At 45.4% G+C, this 23,287-nt stretch overlaps 1 protein-coding gene across 2 annotated transcripts in view; it reads right to left on the bottom strand.

Annotated features, from left to right (window-relative positions):
* The window catches only part of N4BP3 (NEDD4 binding protein 3), a 28,482-nt gene extending 5,559 nt beyond the window's left edge, over window positions 1-22,923 (bottom strand). Inside the window, exons 1-2 of one of the 2 annotated variants that reach the window (XM_033140490.1) lie at window positions 22,419-22,923; window positions 642-1,073 (exon numbers count right to left, since the gene is read on the bottom strand). In XM_033140490.1, coding sequence (XP_032996381.1) covers window positions 642-1,043 — 402 coding nt within the window. In that variant the 5' untranslated portion in view covers window positions 1,044-1,073; window positions 22,419-22,923. Of the gene's footprint in view, window positions 1-641; window positions 1,074-1,469; window positions 1,580-22,418 lie in introns of those variants that run through there. The other variant, XM_033140491.1, reaches the window with a different exon arrangement.
* Between the last annotated feature and the right edge of the window lie 364 nt (window positions 22,924-23,287).

The raw sequence follows: 23,287 nt of genomic DNA, 5'->3' as shown, positions 1-23,287 counted from the left end.
AAGGGTTCCTGCCCCATTATATAGATTGGTTTTCCCTACTGATCACCCCTCAACTTCTTCCTCTTTCAGCTGTTGAAGATAAATGGCATAGGTCTTCATGAAGAAGTTTAAGGCAGGGGCAGCCTACTTCTTTGACCAAGTAGGCTGGGCACTCCCTGGCCAGCAGCAGCATCATACTGAAGACCATGTGGAATTTGGTGGCCATGAGGCCAAGTGTATTCTAGGGTCCACTATGAACAGCATCTCCTTAGATCTAGGTCCCTCCGGGTCCATTAGCTCCTCCTATGTTCCATTGCAGTGGTGGAGTACCTGTGGCCCCCCATATATTGTTTGATTACAGCCCTCAACAGCCCTGACCGTTGGCTTTGGCTGATGGGAGTTAAGAGTCCAACAACACCTGGAGGACCGCAAGTTCCTGACCTCCAGAACACTCCATTAATCCAATATCCCCACATCACACACTGCTGGTCCCTATGTAAAGCTAAAGGCTTTCTGTTTCATCACATCAGAAATACTGTAGGACTACTGGTGGGAAAATGCATTGGATTTATGCCAAGAAGCCCCACCCCATTCCCCTTCCGATCAATCTCTGCCAAGAAACTCTCTCTTCCTTCCTAAAACCACACCCACAGCTCGCTCACCTTGTCAAAGCGTCCACGTTCAGGCAAGGAGCTCTTGGAGAAATCAGCTGCCCGTTGATTGTCCCGGAAATACCGCTCAGGGGACTGGTTCTCCCGGTCACTCTCATAGTCCCTTTTAAAGCCACCTCCAGATGACTGGTGCTTCTTCTCAGCCCGGGTGTCCCGCTTGCCCCCATGCAAGTAGCCAAAAACTTCACGCTGTGACATTCCTTTCCGGAGCAGCCCATCTGGCTGACGCATGCCGCGCAGACCTCCCGGAGCAGTTGGCAAGAAATCCTGTTTCTCTACTAGGCTGCCCACGCTGCCCATGCTGCCGTCGTCAGGCTCAGAATCCAGAGAGTAAGGATCAAAAAGACAATGGCCAGGGTCACAGGTCACATGAGAAGCCTGTGCTGTTGCCATGGAGATTTAACGACAAGCGGAATGCCAGCACTGCCAAAAGAAGTCACACAGGCACACAAGTTATTGATATGTTTGTTCCCACCAGCCTGTGGGAACAGCAGGCTAAAAATCTATCCCAATCCATTCCTGTCAGCGAAAGGTCCTCACACCAGTTCCTAGTGACACCATGCTAGGAAACAAGTCCTCTCTTAAGCTTTGGTAGTCAAGCGCACCAATAGAAGCCACTGATATTACGGGAGGGGTAGGGAGTCCAGAAGCTGTTGTTGGCCTACAACTCCCATCAATCCTGACCATTGGCCTTGCTGGTTGAGGCTGATGGGCATAAATGCCCAGCAACATCTGGAGGGCTGCAAGGTCCCCACCCCTGCCCTACTGCTAACTATGGGCCCTGTCTCCTGCATCCCTTTTACTGACCTATTTACTCACCCAGCCAGAGCAGAGTCCAAATGCAGGAGATGCTTCAGCAGGAAGAAGCAACTCCCAACAAGGAGGCAGGATCCACCCAGACCTGCTCCCCACAGAAGCCTAAGTTATTCTCCTCTGATGACAAGCTGACTCCCATATCTAGCTCCTCCCCCCCGCCTCAGGCAGAAGGGTGGAAAACGAAAATAAACACGCTGGATGGCAAAGGAGGAGCTCCAAAACTGACATTACTTGCGCAGCTACCAGTTATTCTCTCACCAAGGCTACTGCAAATCATTTCCTTATTTTAGCCGCCAATAAAAGAACTCTTGGCAAGCCCCTACATTGGGCTGGGGAACCTGTGCCTCCCCACCATCTCCAGCCAATGCAGTTGGACTACAACTCCCATTATCCCTGACCATGGACCATGCTGGCTGCGACTGATGGGAGCAAGAGTCCAACAACATATGGAGGGTGCCAAGTTTCCCACCACTGCTCTATACATGGCAGCCTCTACTGTCCCTAGGAACATCCTGCTCCAGTGATGATCACTAATAGCCTCCCCTGGCCCACTTGGTCAACTGGAGTCAGAATCCTATATAAGGCTTTGCTGGTAGCATATTTTTTGCAGCTTAACAGGCCAGTCAGAGCAGGACATGAGTCTGGCATGACATTTGATGGGACCACAATGAGGAAAGGAGCTCCCTACCAGGCTTCAGCCTTGGTTTGTCATATTGTCAGGGTGATAGTGATGATGCAACTGCAATTTCCCTCTCACACAGAACAGGACCTTGATTTTAGCTCTAGGCTAGTTAAGTGTACAGTCTGATGTTGAGTTGGTTAACAGGTGGGGAAGGAAGGAAGGCACATACCAGATGCTGACATGTCAGCTCCACCACTGCCCTGAGTTCCAGCCCTCTTGCTGTGTGTGGAACCACTGACACCTCTCCCTCACTGAGGTGTGCTCTTGCTATGATGGGGCCACTGATGGCACTTCAAGAATATGCTAGCCCAGCCACACAGTTCAGCACTCACACAGCATGACCATGTACGCAGGAAGGTAAAGATTCAGCATTGCCATGGAACCATGGATTCACAGCAGTTTGTCTTCATTGCCACAACAACCTAATGCTTGCCAGCTTCCATGGGTGGCCATGTGTCCTACTATGGAGAGGGCAGTTCTCTATTTGAAGGGCTATCTGGTCAAAATCCAGTTTAAAGATAAAGAACCAAGAGGAGGGGGGTTGTCTTTGAAGTTGCCCCTCAAGAGTGGACTGAGAGGCACACAGGTTATCTGGTCAGTCTTTCCTACTATGGATGAGATGTATTGTACTTTTACCTAAAATATCAATTCTTTCTAAATTTGCATCTATACATATGAATTAACACATGCAGATTTACTACAGGTTTGTATGGTTTTTTTGACCTCTTTTTGGTAATGGGTTTTCTCTTTCTTGGTGATGTATGAGTGGGCACTCTCGGGGTAGGATAAATCTCAGACTCCTAAAATTCAGAAATGTCACCCAGTTTCTATATACTTGTCTCCAGACCTAGCTCCAGATATAAACTGGCAGTGCTGAACAGCAGAGAAACAAGCATATATGACTTGCTATTTTTGCCTCCTCGTGGAGGCAATAATATAAGGAGTAACAATCCTCTGTGTCCCCTCTAACTAAAGGCAGGACTCTTATCTTAAACTGTTTGGTGATTTCTTTGGGCAAGAACTGAAGTAAGTATCTTGGCACAGATTAATTCTGATGAGGCAGCGTTTCAGGGAGCTAAATTGGAAACATGCTCCGAGATGAGCTGGAAGCACAAACAGCTGAACAGGAGGAAACCGGAAAAGATATTTGGGAGGCAAGATGGGCAGGACAGCATCATTTCCTGAGCAGGTGTGAAGGCTTTGAATACTCGGCCTTAACTAGGAGGGAGCCTGAAAGCCTGCTGTTAACTGTTTGCAAATGAATGTTTGGTCTCCAAATGCCACAGATTAAGGTCTGGTTTACACATGCAGCAAAATAAAGGCAAAGGTTAACGATGCCACTTCTGACACCAGGTGAAGAGCCATATTTCCGAATGCTCCCAAAAGTGCAACAAAAACTCCCTCTGAGCAGAAACCAGCACAGCAGGCATTGGGCTAGACTAGTCCTGATAAGATAGTTTTCCTACACCCAGGGATTATTATATCTTCCCCTCTACTGTTTAAAATGGTATCCATCCATCCATCCATTCATTCATTCATTTCCTATAATTATTCTTTGGGTTATGGGCAAAGAAATATTAAAACAAGAAAAAAAATCACAAAAATTAAATGCAATACAGTAACAGCATTAAAAGAGGCAGCAACATTCTAGATAGGAAAACAAAATCCAGAAAAGAAAACAAGCATACACACAAAAGGGGGGGGGGAGCGACAGATTTTAGAAACCTGTGAGAATAGGAAAGGGTTTTGCCTGGGGATGAAAAGATGTTTAGCTAGGCAGCAGAGAGAACCTCTCCGGCAAGCCACTACTGAGCAGCCCAGTTTTTTTTCGTAGCCACCTGCTGTATCTCAGCTGTGGTGGCACTCGGAGAAGGATCCCCATTGTCGATCTCGGGGTATATAGGTACATAAGGAGGGAAAGTGGCTTTTCAGATACTGCAACCCCAAGCTATGAAGGACTTGGAAGGTGAGAATCAGCACTCTGATTTGGGCCTGGCAACACGCCGGGCACCAGTGTAGTTGACATAATAGGTTCATAGTAAAGGTAAAGGTAAAGGGACCCCTGACCATTAGGTCCAGTCGTGTCCGACTCTGGGGTTGCGGCGCTCATCTCGCGTTACTGGCTGAGGGAGCCGGCGTACAGCTTCCGGGTCATGTGGCCAGCATGACAAAGCTGCTTCTGGCGAACCAGAGCAGCGTACAGAAATGCCGTTTACCTTCCTGCCGGAGCGGTACCTATTTATCTACTTGCACTTCGACATGCTTTTGAACTACTAGGTTGGCAGGAGCTGGGACCAAGCAACGGGAGCTCACCCCGTCGCGGGGATTAGAACCGCCGACCTTCTGATCAGCAAGCCCTAGGCTCTGTGGTTTAACCCACAGGCGCCATCCGCGTCCCTGAGGTTATCAGTACACATGCGTCCCAGCCCCAAATAGTACTCTTGCAGCTGTATTCTATACTATCTGTAGTTTCTGGACCATCATCAAAGGCAGTCCAACCTACAACACCTCACAGTGACCTAATTTGGTTACCAAGACACACCAGGATCACTGAAGCCAGGCTATCTCTGTCCAAGCATAGTCAATGTTGGTGTACCAGTCAGGTAAGCTAGCATAAGGCACTATAAGATGGCAGAAGGCACTCTTATCCTCTGCACGGGTAAGCCTAAATGCCCGCTGTAAGAGCTCAATGCACTGATTTGATGTGATTTATTATATTTCTATGCCGCTTTTCATTCAAATGAATCCCAAAGCGGCTTACGAGCAATAAATAACAATAACACGATACGGCATAATACATCACAAATACACCATAAACAACATAGAATATTTAACAAATCATCAGGAAAACAATTACAATTCATAAAACACTTAAATCATCAACTAAAAAAAAAATAAGCTAAACATCACAAAGCAAAAGTCATAACCTGGGGGGAGGGGGAGCTCTATTATACACTTCCTTCCTTTTGGTCATAGGCCTCTAAGAGGGTAATCTCAATATTTCTACTACAGCAGTTCCACTTTCCATCATTGCCAAATTAGGGCTGATTTCTTGAATTGCCCAGGGCAGTGGCTCTAAGAAGGCTAGCACCTCAGAGCACTCTCTGCACCTCCATTTTAAACGAGCTTGCTGCCAAATGTTCATGCTCTGACCCTGCAAGATAATGACCCTAAGCACTGCAGGCTCATTAATTATCAGATAATGAATCAGCCCAACATGCTCATAACCCTGAGTCAAAAACTCGCCAAAAGTACGGAAGCACAATGCTAAAAGGGCTTTGCCAACAGGTGCCAAAAAAGGTCCACAGTCAAACTGGCAACAGAACCCGGGAGTCCGCATTCCCTCTTGTAGAGGCCAGTAAGTCAGCTCCAGTCATATCAAGTGGATCAAGGCAGTCCCAAAGAGGAAGGTTTCCATGGCAACAGACTTCCACACAGCTCGTTTATGTTCCCACATGTACTGATAATATACAGTCTGTTCAAAGTAGGCTCGTGGCAGAGAGCCCGCCCAGCTTTAACAGATGTTGACACAGTTATTGCAGAGGAATAAGAGCTCTCCACCCTTGGTGCACATAATTGGGTCCCTGGTGCACATGACGAAGGGTAGTGATAGTAGCTAAAGGCTCATTATATGATCCTATCCCATGTTGACTGGCAGATAGGATGGGGCGTTTCAATAGATGTCCCAGAGGATTTGGCGGCCTAGATTCCTACACAGTGCCAAGACTCTTGAAACTTTCCTGGCCTAGAGGCTCACACCCCATCTGAATCAGGAGAGACTGTGCATGCCCTGGACCAGAGTGTGGACCCGGTGAAGGCCAAAAAAATGAATCATAGAATCATAGAGTTGGAAGAGACCACAAGGGCCATCCAGTCCAACCCCCTGCCAAGCAGGAAACACCATCAAAGCATTCCTGACAGATGGCTGTCAAGCCTCTGCTTAAAGACCTCCAAAGAAGGAGACTCCACCACACTCCTTGGTAGCAAATTCCACTGCCGAACAGCTCTTACTGTCAGGAAGTTCTTCCTAATGTTTAGGTGGAATCTTCTTTCTTGTAGTTTGAATCCATTGCCCCGTGTCCGCTTCTCTGGAGCAGCAGAAAACAACCTTTTGCCCTCCTCTATATGACATCCTTTTATATATTTGAACATGGTTATCATATCACCCCTTAACCTTCTCTTCTCCAGGCTAAACATACCCAGCTCCCTAAGCCGTTCCTCATAAGGCATTGTTTCCAGGCCTTTGACCATTTTGGTTGCCCTCTTCTGGACACGTTCCAGCTTGTCAGTATTCTTCTTGAACTGTGGTGCCCATACTGGACACAGTATTCCAGGTGAGGTCTGACCAGAGCAGAATATAGTGGTACTATTACCTCCCTTGATCTAGACGCTATACTCCTATTGATGCAGCCCAGAATTGCATTGGCTTTTTTAGCTGCTGCATCACACTGTTGACTCATGTCAAGTTGTGGTCTACCAAGACTCCTAGATCCTTTCACATGTACTGCTCTCAAGCCAGGTGTCACCCATCCTGTATTTGTGCCTTTCATTTTTTTTGCCCAAGTGTAGTACTTTGCATTTCTCCCTGTTAAAATTCATCTTGTTTGCTCTGGCCCAGTTCTCTAATCTGTTAAGGTCATTTTGAAGTGTGACCCTGTCCTCTGGGGTATTAGCCACCTCTCCTAATGTGGTGTCATCTGCAAACTTGATACCAAATGAGTCTGAATCATTGCAAGATGGAGGCTCAGTAATGGGACAGTTGCCTTTCTATTGGGTTGTACTCCCCTAAAGGAGCAGGTTTGTAGACTGGGTGTGCTCCTGGATCCAACTCTGACACTAGAGGCTGGTTCCCAGATACAAGAGAGAGGGCAGTTGCCCACTCTGGATAAGGCTGCACTCCTTCTGAAGGAGCAGGCACATAGTTTGGGGGTACCTGGAACTAACTTGGTGGCCTCAGTGACTGGGAGTACTTTTTATCTGCTGGTATGCCACCAAGTGCGGCAGTTCCTGATTAGGGATGACCTGACTACTAAAATCCATGTGTACTGATAACCTCAGGGACGCGGATGGCGATGTGGGTTAAACCACAGAGCCTAGGGCTTGCTGATCAGAAGGTCGGCAGTTCAAATCCCCACGATGGGGTGAGCTCCTGTTGCTCGGTCCCAGCTCCTGCCCGCCTAGCAGTTCAAAAGCACGTCAAAAGTGCAAGTAGATAAATAGGTACCACTCCGGCGGGAAGGTAAATGGCGTTTCCGTGCGCTGCTCTGGTTCGCCAGAAGCGTCTTAGTCGTGCTGGCCACATGACCCGGAAGCTGTACGCCGGCTCCCTTGGCCAGTAACGCGAGATGAGCGCCACAACCCCAGAGTCAGACACGACTGGACCTAATGGTCAGGGGTCCCTTTACCTTTACCTTTACCGATAACCTCAAGACTATGCCCTTGTGTTTCATCCAGAAGCTTCAACTATTGTGGAATGCTCTGGCTAGACTGGTGATAGAAACAGACTATCACCAACACATGACAACTGACTTGCACTGGTTTTCCCATCTGCTACCATGTACAAAGTCCTGAACAACCTGGGCTCAGGATACCTTACTGCCTGCTTTACCCCGTATGTCCCAGGTTGATCAGTGAGATCATCCGGGGAAGTGTGGTCCCCCATGGATCAGAAGCACAACTCATGTCAACAAGAAGTCATGCCTCTACTGTAACAGACTTACTCTAAGAAACTCCCTACCATTAGAAATTAGGCAGGCACTGTCCTTGCTAAGTTTCAGGTGTCAGGTTAAACCAGGAGACCTTCACACCATGAATGTTGTTCTAATGTTCTCCCCTCCTACTTACTGTATTTTGGGTGTTTTTATTTCTGGAAGCTACTTTGAGACATACAGTATGGTGAAAAGCGGTGCATCTGGTTTTAAATAAATAAATAGAGGCTGGGATGACCTTCATGGCTAGGAGTGCTTTTTTACCAGCTTTGGTTGGCAAGACAGCTACGGCCATTTCTGAACCAGGATAGCCTGAAAGTGGTTGCTCATGCACTGGTAGCCTCCAGGTTGAACCACTGCAATATGCTCCATGTGATGCTGCCCATAAAGTTGGTTCAGAAACTGCAGATTGTGCAAAATGCAGTGGCTCACTGAGGCAGACTATCACCATCGTGTTATGCCGTTGCTGAAAGAATTATAAAGGTAAAGGGACCCCTGACCATTAGAATTATACCCACTGCCAATTACAGTAGCTACCAGACTAAGTTCATGGTGCTGGTATACAAAGCCTATAGAGCTTGGGACCAGAATATAATCGTATATTACTCCTTATATGCCCAACCATTGACTGCACTGTGAAGAGAAATGGACTTCTGCATATGCCATCTAATCAAGAGCCCCATTCTGTACAATGTAGGAATTGGGCCATTAGAATGGCAGCACCAACTCTTGGGAACTCCATACTGTTTCTATCAGACAGACACCATCTCAGTTATCTTTTCAAAGTCTATTGAATACCTTCTGTTCTTCAACAAGCCTTTGCAGTGGATATATTTATCCCACTCAGTATCTGCATCAAACTGAAATTGTTTTTATACAGTGGTGGCTCACAAGACTAAATTAATTCGTTCTGTGAGTGCTGTTGTCTAGCGAAAATTTCGTCTTGCGAAGCACTGACGGGGGAAGCGCAGTTTGCGAGTCGCGCCCATAGGGAAATTCATCTTGCGAGTCACCCTTTCGTTAGCGAATGCCTTTCGTCTAGCGAGGCATTCGTCTAGCGAGGCATTCGTCTTGCGAAGTACCACTGTATTTGAAATTATATGTGTGTGCGTGCGTGCACATGTGCTTATTATTGATGTATTTATTACTTTGAGATATTTTATAGGAAGCAATTCACATACAGAATGGAATAAAATAAATATTTCCTAATACTGTCTTGTTTTGTTCATAATAATTTCATGATTAGCTGATAGGGTGATTTTCTTTTATTGCCACATTGATACTATATGTGAAACAAATTATTGAATGTTATAATTGTTTTTGGTTATATTTTGAATTGTTACAGGGCGGCAGTGATTTCAGGCGTATATATTGTCATTTCTTAGGGTTCTAAACCACCTCAAACACAGTATTTTGGAAAGGTGGCATACAAACTGGAATAAAATGAAGTTGGGCTGGTTCACATGGATGAACCTGTTCAGGTAACACTAGGACTGTGACGCATTGAATCTGTATGGAAATTCCTCAGTCAGTCCTGTCATGCCAACTGGGATGGAAGCCAGTTCTTGCCTGATCCCTTTCTCTACTGTTCAGTTCATAGTCTGATGTCCAATGACTCTTCACTGTTCTCTGTCTTCTGAAATGTTCTGTGGGCATCATAGGTCTCCACCCTTTTAAAAAATTTGCTCCATGTAGTTCTATCCAAGTCTTCATCTTGTTCCTTTTTACTCTTAGTTTCCTTTCAATCATGTATTGAACAATATCACATTTGACCCTAGGACCCTTAGGATAAGCACCGTCATACTTCTTCAACCTTTTATGCAGTCCACATACTGCTCCAAATCCTTCCAAATATACATTCATTCGCTTGCTTCCTATTCACATTCTTTTCCAATACAACCTTCACATTTTGTTTCTTCCACTTGGTCTCTTGTCTGTGCTTCACATATAAATATATGAACACATATTTTTAAACTTCTGGATATATTTCTCCTGCCAGATATTCTCCGCTCAGTGAATGCTCTGCTTTATAACAAAAAGCTAAGAGAAGCAATGGGTCCTGTTGGGGTGCTACCTGGCAGGGCTGGCCTATCTTGCAAAAGTGAGAGGGTGGAGGTTTGACCATGTAGGTTGCCAGAGAGCAGAGGTGAGCAAAAAGGGCTAGGCAGCACATTCAGGAATCATGTTAATGGGCATGCAGCACTCCTCCTGACTGGCTCAGATGTGCCTAGGTACATAGAATCATAGAATCGTAAAGGAACATCTAGTCCAGGCAACCTTCGGCCCTCCAGATGTTTTGTACTACAATTCCCATCATCCCTGACCACTGGTCCTGTTAGCTAGGGATCATGGGAGTTGTAGGCCGAAACATCTGGAGGGCCGAAGGTTGCCCATGCCTGATCTAGTCCAAACCCTGATGAACATCTGCAATGCAGGAACACGCAGCTATCCCATACGGGGATCGAACCTGCAACCTTGACATCATCAGCACCACACTCTAACCAACTGAGCTATCCTGGCTGTTTGTGGGGGATGTTCCCTCACCTTCCTTAGCGTGGAGTTGCACCTTGGATTTGAACCTGGGACCTCCAGCCTGCTCTTCTGCAGCCCCAGAGCTCCTAGCATCTATGCATGGGTGTTCAGGCTGAGGATGGGAGGAAAACAAATGCCCCATGGTGTGTCTACTAACTGTCTGCTCCTCTTGCTCAGTGGTTAGGGAACCGCTCTGTGGTATTTGCAGTGTGGGTTCAAGCCTTGGAAACTCACTCTCTTTTGCCCCCAACATAGCTTTTCTTTTCCCTTCCCTTCCCTTCCCTTCCTCCTTTCCTCCCGCCTCTCTCTCTCTCTCTCTCTCTCTCTCTCTGTGTGTGTGTGTGGCTAGGCTTACAAAAGGTGAGCATGGCCATATTTGCCCCCTCCCTCTAGTAGGGCTCACACTCGTATCCTGCTTCCCAGCCCTGTGCTCTATGCAGTGAGTCACTGAAAGTTGCTGCTGTCAGCAAGTGTCTGTAGCTAGCTGCCTTTGTTACACAGCTCAACCCCTCCCTTGGGCTGCTTGGCCAAAGAGTTTTTACCTCCCTACCTGAATCTTTAACCCCTGCTCGCAGGAGGGCTACACTTGATATCTGCAAGCCTCTTGCCCAGGAAATTACGGTACTTGGGTGCTGTGCAGTCACATTGCCAGCACAATCCCTGATTCACAGTGGGCAGTGCCAGTTTTCCCAGGGGTGCTGGCCCTGTTTGATGTCTCCCTTTCTAATGCTGGTTTTTTATTTGTATGTGTGTGTCCCCGCCCCCCCCCCCGAACTTGGTAAATATAGGATATGGGGATATTCCAGCAGTGTAGTGGTGGTGCAGTCCGCGCTCCCCCTCGCCAAAAGAAAAAAAAAGAAACATGAAAGCATAGGGTTGCTTTGCCTTAGGGCTAGTTCCAAACTGATCAAACGATATTCTCACATAACTGACCTATGAAAATCTCCAACACAGATTGTATCTAAGTACAGTGGTACCTCGGGTTAAGAACTTAATTCGTTCCAGAGGTCCGTTCTTAACCTGAAACTGTTCTTAACCTGAAGCACCACTTTAGCTAATGGGACCTCCCGCTGCCACTGTGCCGCCAGAGCACGATTTCTGTTCTTATCCTGAAGCAAAGTTCTTAACCTGAAGCGTTATTTCTGGGTTAGCAGAGTTTGTAACCTGAAGCGTATGTAACCTGAAGCATATGTAACCCGAGGTACCACTGTATCAGAATTTAACCAAGATAAATTGGGCAGCTATACTATAAATGGTAACTAGAGCAAGAATAATTGGTGCTACATAGGTGGAAGAAAATAAATCCTTCAAGCCTTAAGGCAAAATTCCATCACATTATGAAAAATAGGGGTATGACATTTCTGAGGTATATTATCTTACAATGTGTGTGCATTGCATGACTTTTCACCTCATTTTGAAATGCCAGTGATTGCCAGAAGACTGGGCTAAATTGGCAATTCTTGTGGAGTTAAGTGCTAAAAAAAGAACTGAGGCGAGAGCCTGGCTTGCTGCAGGAATTGCCAAGAGTCTAACCTCTGCAGACTTCAATAACAACAGGACACTTTTATTTTGTTACACGCTGGAACTAGTGCCTCCCTGTAGGATCAGACTCCCTTCCATTTATGCCAATATACAAATCTATGGTGAGAGAAACCTCACTTGTAATAGTGGGCAGTATTCAGAACACATCCCCTCTGCAAGGATTTCCAATTGCGTAAGGGGATTTTCTCCAAGTTTCACAGTGGCCAACCAATTCTTGAGAGTAGGATGTGGACTAGATGGGCCTCCTTTGGCCTGATCCAGGAGGGTTCTTCTGATCTTCCACTAAGTATTTGCAGCAATAGGACAAACTGGGCAAATCTGTAATGTAATAATAAATTGACAGTGACAGACCGATAATACAAGTGGTCAGGGCTAAGTCAGGGACAGGTAAATGAAGCAGGCTCAAAGTTGAAGCAGGCAAAGTCTGGGAAACTGAAGATGGCTTTGGGTACTACCAAGAATTGCTGCTTGGGGGGAGGAATGTATGAATAACTTGCACATCCTGCTTCCATTCTGCTATGTGCTACATAGGTATTCAGCTTATACAACTCCTTTTGAAGATGATAGGTAAAGGGACCCCTGACCATTAGGTCCAGTCATGTCCAACTCTGGGGTTCCGGTGCTTGTCTCGCATTACTGGCCGAGGAAGCCAGTGTACAGCTTCTGGGTCATGTGGTCAGCATGACTAAGCTGCTTCTGGTGAACCAGAGCAACGCATGGAAACGCCGTTTACCTTCCTTCCGGAGTGGTACCTATTTATCTACTTGCACTTTGACGTGCTTTCGAACTGCTAGGTGGGCAGGAGCTGGGACCGAGCAACGGGAGCTCACCCCGTCGTGGGGATTTGAACCACCAACCTTCTGATCAGCAAGCCCTAGGCTCTCTGGTTTAACCCACAGATGATAGTTTGCTGCTATTACTACTACCCAGAAGCATTGAAAGAGCGTTATCTTTTCAGTGCTCCAATCCAACATCTGAAACCATCCATAGTTAGGATCTAGAAGCGATGCATGGGCATGTTCTATTGTAGAAATAAGGGTTTAAGGCAGGAAAGGAAGATCTAGCAGTTCAAGCGATAACTGCAACAAAGCACACATAATAGAGCAATGCAAGGCAAGAGATGACTGGGAATATTTGAGATCTGGAGGCACATTACCATAAGGATGCAGTGGTGGCTAAATGGACATGGTTCTTGTCCAATTCTCAGAGAGTAAGTTAGGTTCAAGGATTCCTGACACTAAAAACTGAAACTTCACTATCCAAACACAATAATACAGTACAGTGGTACCTTGGTTCTCAAACTTAATCCGTTCCGGAAGTCCGTTCCAAAACCAAGGCATGCTTTCCCATAGAAAGTAATGCAAAATGGGACTTCCGCTTGCGACGCCATTATGGGTGGTCGTGGGTTGCTTCGGCTGCGAGGCACCCAGTTCATTCCGGGGGTCAGGAGCCCTGCAGCCGCATAGCGGGGCTCCGGTTGGGGTGCGGGAAGAGCGTCTCGCACCCTGGGCTCCCCGGCTGTGCCCGTTGTGGCTCCGAACCCTTCCCCCGCCCCCCCTGTAAAGGGGGAGTGGGGGTGAAGGGACGACGGAGCCGGGCTATAGGGGAAAAGCCCCAACCGGGATGAAAATGCGGCGGCAAAGCCTGTGATGAGCGTCTAAGTTCTACCTGCCACTAAGGAGCTGATAAGAACCCAGAGGCTGTGAGTAATTGATTGACTCTTTGTATTCCTGGAACGCTCTGGGGGAAAGAAGAAAGGCAGCCCGCCTCCCTCCCTTCGGGTGGTGAAAGAGATTAACCCTTTAAGTGACTGCTGCTACAACAATCATAGAAAGCATTTGGAATTTGAAAACTGAGTCTGTTGAGATCTCCCTTCGGGGGTTAATTGGGGAAAAAATATCTCCGTTTGAAGTTTTGGTCTTTATACTCCGGCTCCGGAGAAATGGCGGCGATTTGGTTTGTTGTGGAAAAATAGAGACAAAGGAAGGAAGAGACAGGAACTGAAATCTGATACTCACCCTCTCTCTCAAAATGCTGGACTTTGCGATCGCACTGGCAACGAGCTCTGATTTAAGGGAGGAGGAAATGCTCACTATTTTGCAGATGGAATTACTTAATCGGAAACTACAAGTCTTGAGTGGAATTATCTATAAAAAGGATGTATTTTCCACAGAGGAGGCTTTTCAACAGTTCTATACAATGGAATCAAGCTTTGGCAAAGAGCTAGGAGGGGCACTTGGAGGATGGTCGGAAACGGCTGGGCGAACGGGAAAGGAACCTGAAACAGGAAAATTTACAATATCCAGACCCCGAGGTGGCAGCTCGGGGTCGAGGGACATGGAATTAAGATTTTTACAAGAAGAAGGAGCAAAAGAGGAGGCGCCCAGAATGGAGATATGGAATGCCCTGAGGCTCGATGCTGGGTTTGATGTGGACGCTGCCTGGATCTGTGGACACTCAGAGGAAGACAATGGGAGATTTGGCTGTGGAGAAAAACAGTTAAAGACAATGGACAGAGGAGGAGTGGGTTGAAGCTTTAAATGTATAATCTGATTGGTCTGTCATGGTATCCGAAATCGGAGTGTGAAGTCTGTTAATTACAAGTTTATTTTAAATAAGTAAGGAGATATTGAATTTTAAGTTATAAGCAGCATGTTAAAGGATAGAAGAAATAAGTTTAGCTATAAGAATACTTGGTTAAGATTTAGGTTACAATGCAAAGATTAAGATAATGGTGTTTTTTTTTCATTTTAAGTAAAGTTAAATTTTTTATAGAGAAAAGTTGTTAAGGAAATAGTATATTGATTTAAAATCGAAGGTGTATAGGCGGGGGAAGTCAAACGTCAAGATTCAGAACTAGAAATTTTTTTTTGTAAAGTATATAGATAAGAAGAAGAATCCTGACATTATGTGTATATGTATTTGTTTTGGTATTTGTAGGTGTGGGGTTGGGTTTGTGTTATATTATGAAAATGTCAATAAATTCTGTTTAAAAAAAAAAAGAAAGTAATGCAAAATGGATTAATCCGTTCCAGACTTTTAAAACAACCCCTAAAACAGCAATATAACATGAATTTTACTATCTAACGAGACCATTGATCCATAAAATGAAAGCAATAAACAATGTACTACAGTCATACAATCAATCAATCAGTAGCTGAACTGGATTCCACACAGTCACAAAAACAAAACAAAAAGAGCCACAAAAACAAAAATGCAAAATAAATAGCAAAAACAGACAGACCTCAGTGTAACACTCAAAACAGAAGTGTGGCACTCAAACTGGCAGCATAACACTCAAAACGGAAGTGTGGCACTCAAATCAGAAGCGTAACACTCAAAACGGAGCATGTTCAGCTTCCAAAAAAAGTTCGTAAACCACAACACTTAATTCCGGGTTTGCAGTGCTTGGGTTCCAAGTTGTTTGAGAACCAAGGCGTTTGAGAACCAAGGTACCACTGTACTTGTGTGGGCTGTAACATTTCTGGGCCAAGGAACTCTTGGTCTCTCCTGAGAATGTCAATGTTAATTTCATTTCTTTCTCAAAAAAGAGAAGGCGATAAGCTTCATGGTGTGAACAAGTATTAAAAATGTGACTGCAGTTTATGCCAAGACTGATAAACCAGAAGGCAAATTAAGAGACTCCAATATGTGGCTGTCATTGAGAATGACTTTTAAATCAGCATCAGATTTTTTGAAGCTTGCTGTGATTCTGAACATCTTAAGGAGACCGTGAATGTCATAAAAATAGAAAAGGTCTCCTGGATCAGATCATCTAGTCCACCATTCTATTCCTAGTCATGTTCACCTAGAATGCTTCAGGGAAGCTGATCGCAGGACAGCCCTCTATTGTTGTTTCATCACACACACCCCAACTTGATTTCAGTGCTATACATGTTCTAAACTTGGGAGGTTCTATTTACCTATTGTGTCCATTGATAATCCTTTTTCCATAAATTTGCCTAATCCCCTTTTAAAATCATTATGTAAGCCTGTGGCCATCAACACACCTTATGGAAGTGAATTCTATGCTTCGTTTGAAATTATTTTCTTTCCTCTGCTCTGAATCTACTGAGTGTACTGTGAAACAATTGGGTGACCTCAAGTTTTAGTATTATGAAAGGGAATTGAGGGGGATCACACTATCTAGTCTTTCCACGCCACATATTTTTTCATAAATCATCTTTTTCAAAGCGATGTAGTTCCATAACTTTACCTCTTTCCACAAAGGGTGGCGTTTCAACCCTTGATAATTTTGATCACCCTTTCCTGCAGTTCTCCAGAGATCTAAGATTTCTTTTCAGAGATGGAGCTACCAGAACTGTAAATTTCAGTCAATACAACAGCCCAGACAAACTTTTTCAACCAAGTCAGTCCCCTCTCGTCAGTCATCTAATGTGGGCCATCTAATGTTACAGATTTCCTTTCCAGGAGCCACTGCATGGAGGTTGCTCCAAGAGCTGTTTGCTATACCAAATGCACTTTCATGCAGTGGTGAGACAGGGTGGGGTGGGGGGAACAGGACAATTGCTACATGTGCAACCATTGTATACATTTTGGGAAGCCACACCCAATTGCAGCTCTTCAACAAGTTTGCACACATTTTACAATACAGAAGTGAGAACATTAGGCACAAGACCAACACCCTGAGAGCAGGAGAGACTTATTCCATGTACTGCCCGTGTAAACTGTTCAGTTGCCTCTCCAAAGAAGGTGAGGCAATGGTTGGAACAAGGAAATGGCTCATGTTTCCTGTATCCTTCTAAATCTAAAAATAGCAATTTCACAGGAAGCAGCTTGTGAAACCCCCGGGCAGGTAAAGTTGACTATGTTGGGGCATTCAAGGTTAGAAGCAATACCCAGACATTCCTTTGAGTATAAGTATTATCAGACTTGGCTTCTGCACTGATCAGCTCTCCTTCAAAAATGGAATGCATGCATCAAAAGAACTGCTCAACCGCTAGACCAGAAATGGGGAAAGTGTGGTCTTCCAGATACAGTATTGTTGGATTCCAAACTCCCATCATCCAAATTCATCATAATGCTAATGTACAAGATGCACATGAGGTTGGACTACAGTAGATGACCCTCGGGGTACCTTCCAATTCTATGATTCTATGACCCCAATTGTCCTGCAAGAAAAAAACAACAACCCACATACATAAGATCAGGCATAGGCAAACTCAGCCCTCCAGATGTTTTGGGACTACAATTCCCATCATCTCTGACCACTGGTCCTGTTAACTAGGGATGATGGGAGTTGTAGTCCCAAAGCATCTGGAGGGCCGAGTTTGCCTATGCCTGCATAAGAGGTTTGTTTTTTTAAATGACCTGCAGCTATAGTGAAAGCATTTTCTAAAGCTGTTCCTCAGTCTTGCTTTTATGATCTATATACCGTTCAAAACAACAGGATGACAGACTAAAATGGTATGAATTGTATATATCTTTACATAGCTAACAATCTACACTACTCAGAAAAAGAATGGAGAAAATGACTACTAAGATATCCCAGAAAGAGAATGCTCTGTTCTGAAAGTTGACTAGCCTAGTATTTTCTACAGTGATTCTTCAAGTAAGTAGACACTTTCCCCCATCCCTTCACAGGAAATGGGATCCTGAGATTCTTTTTGACTAGAGATTCAACAATCTGAACTGGGATCTTCTGTACATGAGCAGGTGCTTATATACAACTACATTATGAGGCTCCTTCCTGGATTAATGGCTGCAGCATGCCGAATAGAATCCAGTTCCTGAGGCAGAACTTCAGGAGTTCTCTTTTTTAAGGAGCTTTCTAGCATATCTTTACAGAGGATGGAGTGTTGTGTTCTGTTTAGCCTTTAGTCATCCCCACATTTCCTCCTGTCATGACATTACACTTGGCCAAAGACATTCCAAATTCTGCAAGACCTTAAATCTTGCATTTTGGTGGGTTTTCTTCATATCATCAAATAAATACTATTAGCTACATAATATTGGGTGGGAGGAGAGGTGGATGCAAAAAGAAAATAGGTCTGCCCAGAAGACCACTGTGTTTTGCAGCACACCATTCTCAAAGGAGGGAAGTGTCATCAACTTCATGTCTGTATATTATTTATTTACCTATTGCTATAACACATATTATTAAAAGTGACAAGATAAAGTCAGATGGGTAGCTTACTGTGTGCCTTATAAGCCCCAGGTACAAAGCAACAAAGTGCTCACCTAAGAGCAAAACAGGGGCATTAAAAAGCTCTCGTTTGAGTTTACAACCCCACAAATTTGGCTTGGATACCTTTGTCAAGACTCCAACCTTTACTGTTTGACTAATATTCTGGGACTTTTTACTATACACTTCAAACAGAATCTGGTAAGCCAAGTGAAGAAGAAAGTGCCGCCATATGAGCCACCCGAACGGCGTGTGATTTGTAGTAATGAAAGATAAATGGCCTGCTGGATGCAAGCCAATCTTGTTTCTGATCTGGGTTACCGTATATTTTGCTTGTGGCACTGCCGGATGATGTATGCCTGGAAATCAACAAAATAACTTGCGCAATGTTGATCTTATTACAATTTCAGGGTTTGGTTATGTTGGGAATTTCCCCTGATCATCACTGAGCCTGGGGGCTATTGTGTTCCCCTGCAGTGTGTGGCTTGGCTTGCAGTATGAATCATTTCAAGCTATTTTTGCAGTGTACCCACTCTCTGATCCTGGCAAACCATGCTCTGTATTTTATAGCTTGATCTGCAGGTGGGGGTTGCTGATGCTGGTGGACGAATGGTCCTGCCTTTCCAACCTCTCTAACTTGATATTGCTGACAACAATGTGTTGGGGTTGTGAAGATGGGGCTTGACATACATCTTTGGGACTAATTTCAAGTTGTTCTACCACTGGCAAAGGGATTCCAGGGGTAATGGTAGATGTCTATAATCTGCTCTGATAGGGATGGATGAATTTGTCAGTTTTGTTTTGTCTAGGTTTCTTGTTTTCCACGCTTAAACTCAATTTGTCCCATTTCCACAACAGTTTGATTTTTTTTTAAGTCAACATAAAATTTTGTACTGTTTTTCGCACATTTCTCCCAATAAACACCTTTCTGTGTACATTTCTGCCCAATACATGCATATTTGCTGGCAATATTCCCTAATACAATTTTTGGACATTATTTTCACTAATATACACATCTGTGTACACACTTTCCCCTTTCCTCTTCCTTTATATGCATTTTTTGGCTGGAGAACAGCATCTCAAATTCAGAGATGTGCAAATTTGGAAGAATTACTGTGTGCTGGTTTGCCTCTTGGTTTAAAAAAGTGAAAATTAGGTAAATGAATGTGCATTAGAATGTGAACTGAAGAGATTTCTCCCTCATCCCAAGTCCTTGGTATGTCCTACAGTGCGTCCTTCAAGGTTTCATCTTGTCCCTTCTCCTATCCAATTTCCATGTTGGAGACGATCTGGAGACAGGTGTTTTCAACATGCTGATCACACTAGCTCAGTTTTTTCCTTCCAGATCCTGTGATCTTGGGCATGATTACGGTACTCAGTGACTTTCAGATACTATAATCTGGAGGGAGGGTAGATACATGTCACTCATAAAAGTCCAGAATTCCCTGGTTGTTAAAGTAAAAGTTTACAATGTTAACTTTTATGAGGATGACTTTTTTTTTTTAAGGTGATCACAAGTGGGAGGGGGAGGAGGGCCAAATATTTAAGCCAACCACTGGCTTTATATTGTATGCTGCCATGTTCATGTGTTTGGTGTCCATTTACAAAAGGGAATTTTTGCTTGTGGAGGTCCATAGCCCTTCAGGGTGGTCTCTTGTTCCAACAATAGGGTTAGTCCTAGCAAAGGGGAGCAGTCTCTTGTGCTGGCTTCATTCAATTCACTCTAGTTAACAATCTCAATATGTCACTTGCATTCACTGGTCACACAGTAGGGGGTCTCTGGAAGGAATGCACTGCCCTGTGCTAGGCAGGAGACCACAAAGGAAGAGAATGATCACCTTCATGATTCCTTAGGAATAACAGGCCAGAAGAAGTGGTGGAAAGGATAACTTTCAATGGAGCTAACAGCGCAGCAGGGGATACATATGCAAAACCATCATAAAGTTTGTATTCCAGATTAACTCATCCATATTATCTGCCACACCTCAGAGCCACGCTCATAGTTCATAAAGTAGATCACACCATGCAATTCCAATGTGCGTAAAGATTAGTTTCAATAATTTAAAAAGTTTACTCCTTTGTTGCTTTTACCACCTCGGCTGAGAGAGCAGTGGGGCCATTAAAGAATAAAAAGTGGAACTTCATTCCTTTTAGATATCTGGAGCTTGTCTCACTCTCAGTTAACAGACAGGATACTTTACAGTTCAACTGTTTCCCAGCTTTCACTTTATTTCCAGGGAGCACTTAATTTGGGTGTTCATGTAATACCGGTAAGAAAGAGCACTTTAGAGTTCCCGGCGTGCACAGCGGGAGGATGGCGGACTTTAACATCTTTGCTATCTATCACGAGTTAATTTGGCGGCTGCGATGGGAGTAAGCAGCCTCCCACCTCCCCGGGACGACGGGGAGGGCTGCCTTTGCCCGCGGTACTCCTTAACCCGCTTTGGGTCCTTCGGGACCGGTGGGGGAGTCTGGGCACATAGGGCTCGTTTTCAGATGCAGCTCCTGGAGCCGGCCCCGTTCGTGCACGCTCCCTTTAATTGGATATATAAATTTGTTTAAAGATTTTGGGCATGTCTCGGACAAAGGAGTGGGAAGAATGTTGCTAACTGCAGCCCTGAGTGATTAAGAATGAAGATTGGAAGAAGACGCGGACTTTACATTGGTATGTGAAGGAGGGAAAAGAAGGGGGGGTAAGCTCTGGAATCTCCGTTTGTTTTGCCTCAATATCTACTTAACACGGGCGAAACCTCCCCCTAGAAAATCCACTTTCACAGGCAAATGGCAAGTGGACTTTAAAGACAGAATGGAAATTAGAATGGAAATTACAAAAATAAACTGTGTGGAGGTGAAACTTGATCTGGACTTGACTCAACAGAAATGGAGGATCCTCGGCTGGCTGTGACGCAGCTAGAATTAACTGCCGAGTGCTGATGATAGCCTGTGGAGCTGTACACCACTTCAAAGGGAGAAGCCGGATTTGATGGACGATTGATAGTGGAATTTACGAGGGTCTGGCCCTCCCGGAAAGGAGTGGGGACGGCTCACAGGGGAAGAAATTGGTGTGTCGCAGTTTGATTTACAAGTTTGATTTATGAGAGACTTTCAAGATGGCGTCAGCCGAAATGCGATATTGGGAGAGGATGGCTTTTTCCACACAGAGACATTATTTACTATAAGAGTGTCTGCTTGCTGGCATTTATCAGAGGCTGTGAAAATATTGACTTTATGAAGCAACTGGAAAAGATCATAAGAAAGCGCTCCGGAGTCCGAGACATGGGGAATTCACAAGTTAAAAATTTGGCATAATTGGAATTGTTATAATTGGAATTGTATAATTAATTTGGCATTGTAATTTGTTTGGTAATTGGAAATATATGTTGGAAAATCAATAAATATGTTTAAAAAAAAAAAAAAAGAAAGAGCACTTTAACCCCAGAAGTGTGGCAGACCCCTGTCTATCCGGGAGTAAACTGTCAGGGTGTTTGATGGCCAGAAATATGTGATGCGATTTGCTCAGATCTTTGCCACATGTGATGCTTGTCAAGTCCTTGTACGGTTTTTGTTTGTTTTGTGTGGGGTTTTTTTTTTTTTTTTTAATTCCAAACAGAAGCACAAGTACATGTTCCGGTTTATCCAGATCTACGACTAGGTAGAAAGCTATCCCAGAATGAATGTCACAATGTAAAGTTACCCGGGAGGCAACCTCTGCACTGACATAAGCTCCCAGCACGGATCGTTTAGATATCCCCTACCATCATTGCTACCACCCAGGCAAGCGGGAAAGCATTCTACTGCGCAGAGCCTCTCTGCTGCGCAATTCCCAAAGAACGACGGCGCTCACCAATAAAAGGATGCGCCTTTCTCTCCAACACCAAGTCGCGGGGTCGCCATTCGCCTTCGCCGGGGCGAAAAACCTGCGGCCCTCTAGCCTGATCTTCACCACCGAACTCCCTTGCTGCGACGCCCGGGGCAGCGTTACGAGACCGGGCAGGGTTCCCCGTCTCTGCGGGCTCCGACGCCTCCATTTCCAGTCCAGCAACACTCAGACTCCGGCCCCATGAACCAGCCACCCCGTCCCAAGGAAACCCTGTTGAGCCCGTCCCAGACCCCCAAAGGGAAAACACGCTGCTCGCTCGGGGCTGCATTCGCAGACGACCACGTGTAAATGAGAGAGGGCTAGATCCATCTCGGTTTCAAACCCGGGAGAAGGGGGGGAAAGCAAGCGCCACTGTCCGAAAGGGGATGAGAACAAAGAGCCACCCGCCAGATGGACAGGTCCCAGCCGAAGCCGGGATCCTGGACAGTTTCCCCGAGGAGAGCGGCGGCCAGCAGCGACTCACCATGACTGCTGCCTGCAGCCTGATCCCCGGCTAGACTGGGCTGGACTCCATCCCGCGACCTCCTGCTGCTGCTGCAGCAGCCCCTCGGTCGGCTCTTCCTTCCCTCGCTGAGATTTGAACACCCCACTGCAGGCAAGGAGCCCGGGAGTCTCTGGCTGCGCCGCTGGGGAGGAGGCAAAACCTGGTCTGGATCCACTCGGCATCTGCGCCTACCCACGTAACAGCGAAGGGAGCAGTGGCCCTTCGCGGTGCTGCGGCAAGAGCAATGGCAAAGCGCGGCCTGGATTTCGCAAACTTGGACCTCCCAAACAAAATGGGACGCAGGGTAAAGGGAGGTTCAGTGGCCACTTGCGCTGGGTGCCCTCCCACTGACTCAGGTAAAATGGCACCTGCGTAAGTGGCTAAATTGTCCCCTGAGACCAAGAAAAATTACACCTTTTGGGATGACGAATGCAAAAGCATGGAATTATTCCATGAATACGCAGGAAGCAAATGCGGAGCTGGGACATCAAGAGCAAGCGATTGCAGCCAGAATCCATCACTCTGGAAAATCCGAAAGGTTGGGGTGGTTGCCCACGGGAACTCTCCGGGGAGCAGAATAGTGCAGGGGCTGACTTAATTAAAAACAGGAAATTGCTCTTCCTAGAATTTAAATTATAGCATTTTGATAAAAGTTTGCTTGCAGGTTTTGGGTTAAAGGCTGGTTCACTCCAGAAGTTGTGTGCTGAGTGTGATCTTGTCTTCTAGTGTTTTAATTTCCCAAACTTGATGCAGTAACCAAGCCTAAAGGGTGTTTGATAATAGAACACCTGTGTACTTTTGAAGAACAAATGCCCAGTGTCTTCCAATGGATAATATTTAAATTTGAG

The sequence above is a fragment of the Lacerta agilis genome, chromosome 2, assembly GCF_009819535.1.
Source record: "Lacerta agilis isolate rLacAgi1 chromosome 2, rLacAgi1.pri, whole genome shotgun sequence".
Taxonomy (NCBI): domain Eukaryota; kingdom Metazoa; phylum Chordata; class Lepidosauria; order Squamata; family Lacertidae; genus Lacerta; species Lacerta agilis.
This window is presented reverse-complemented; position numbering and strand designations above follow the sequence as displayed.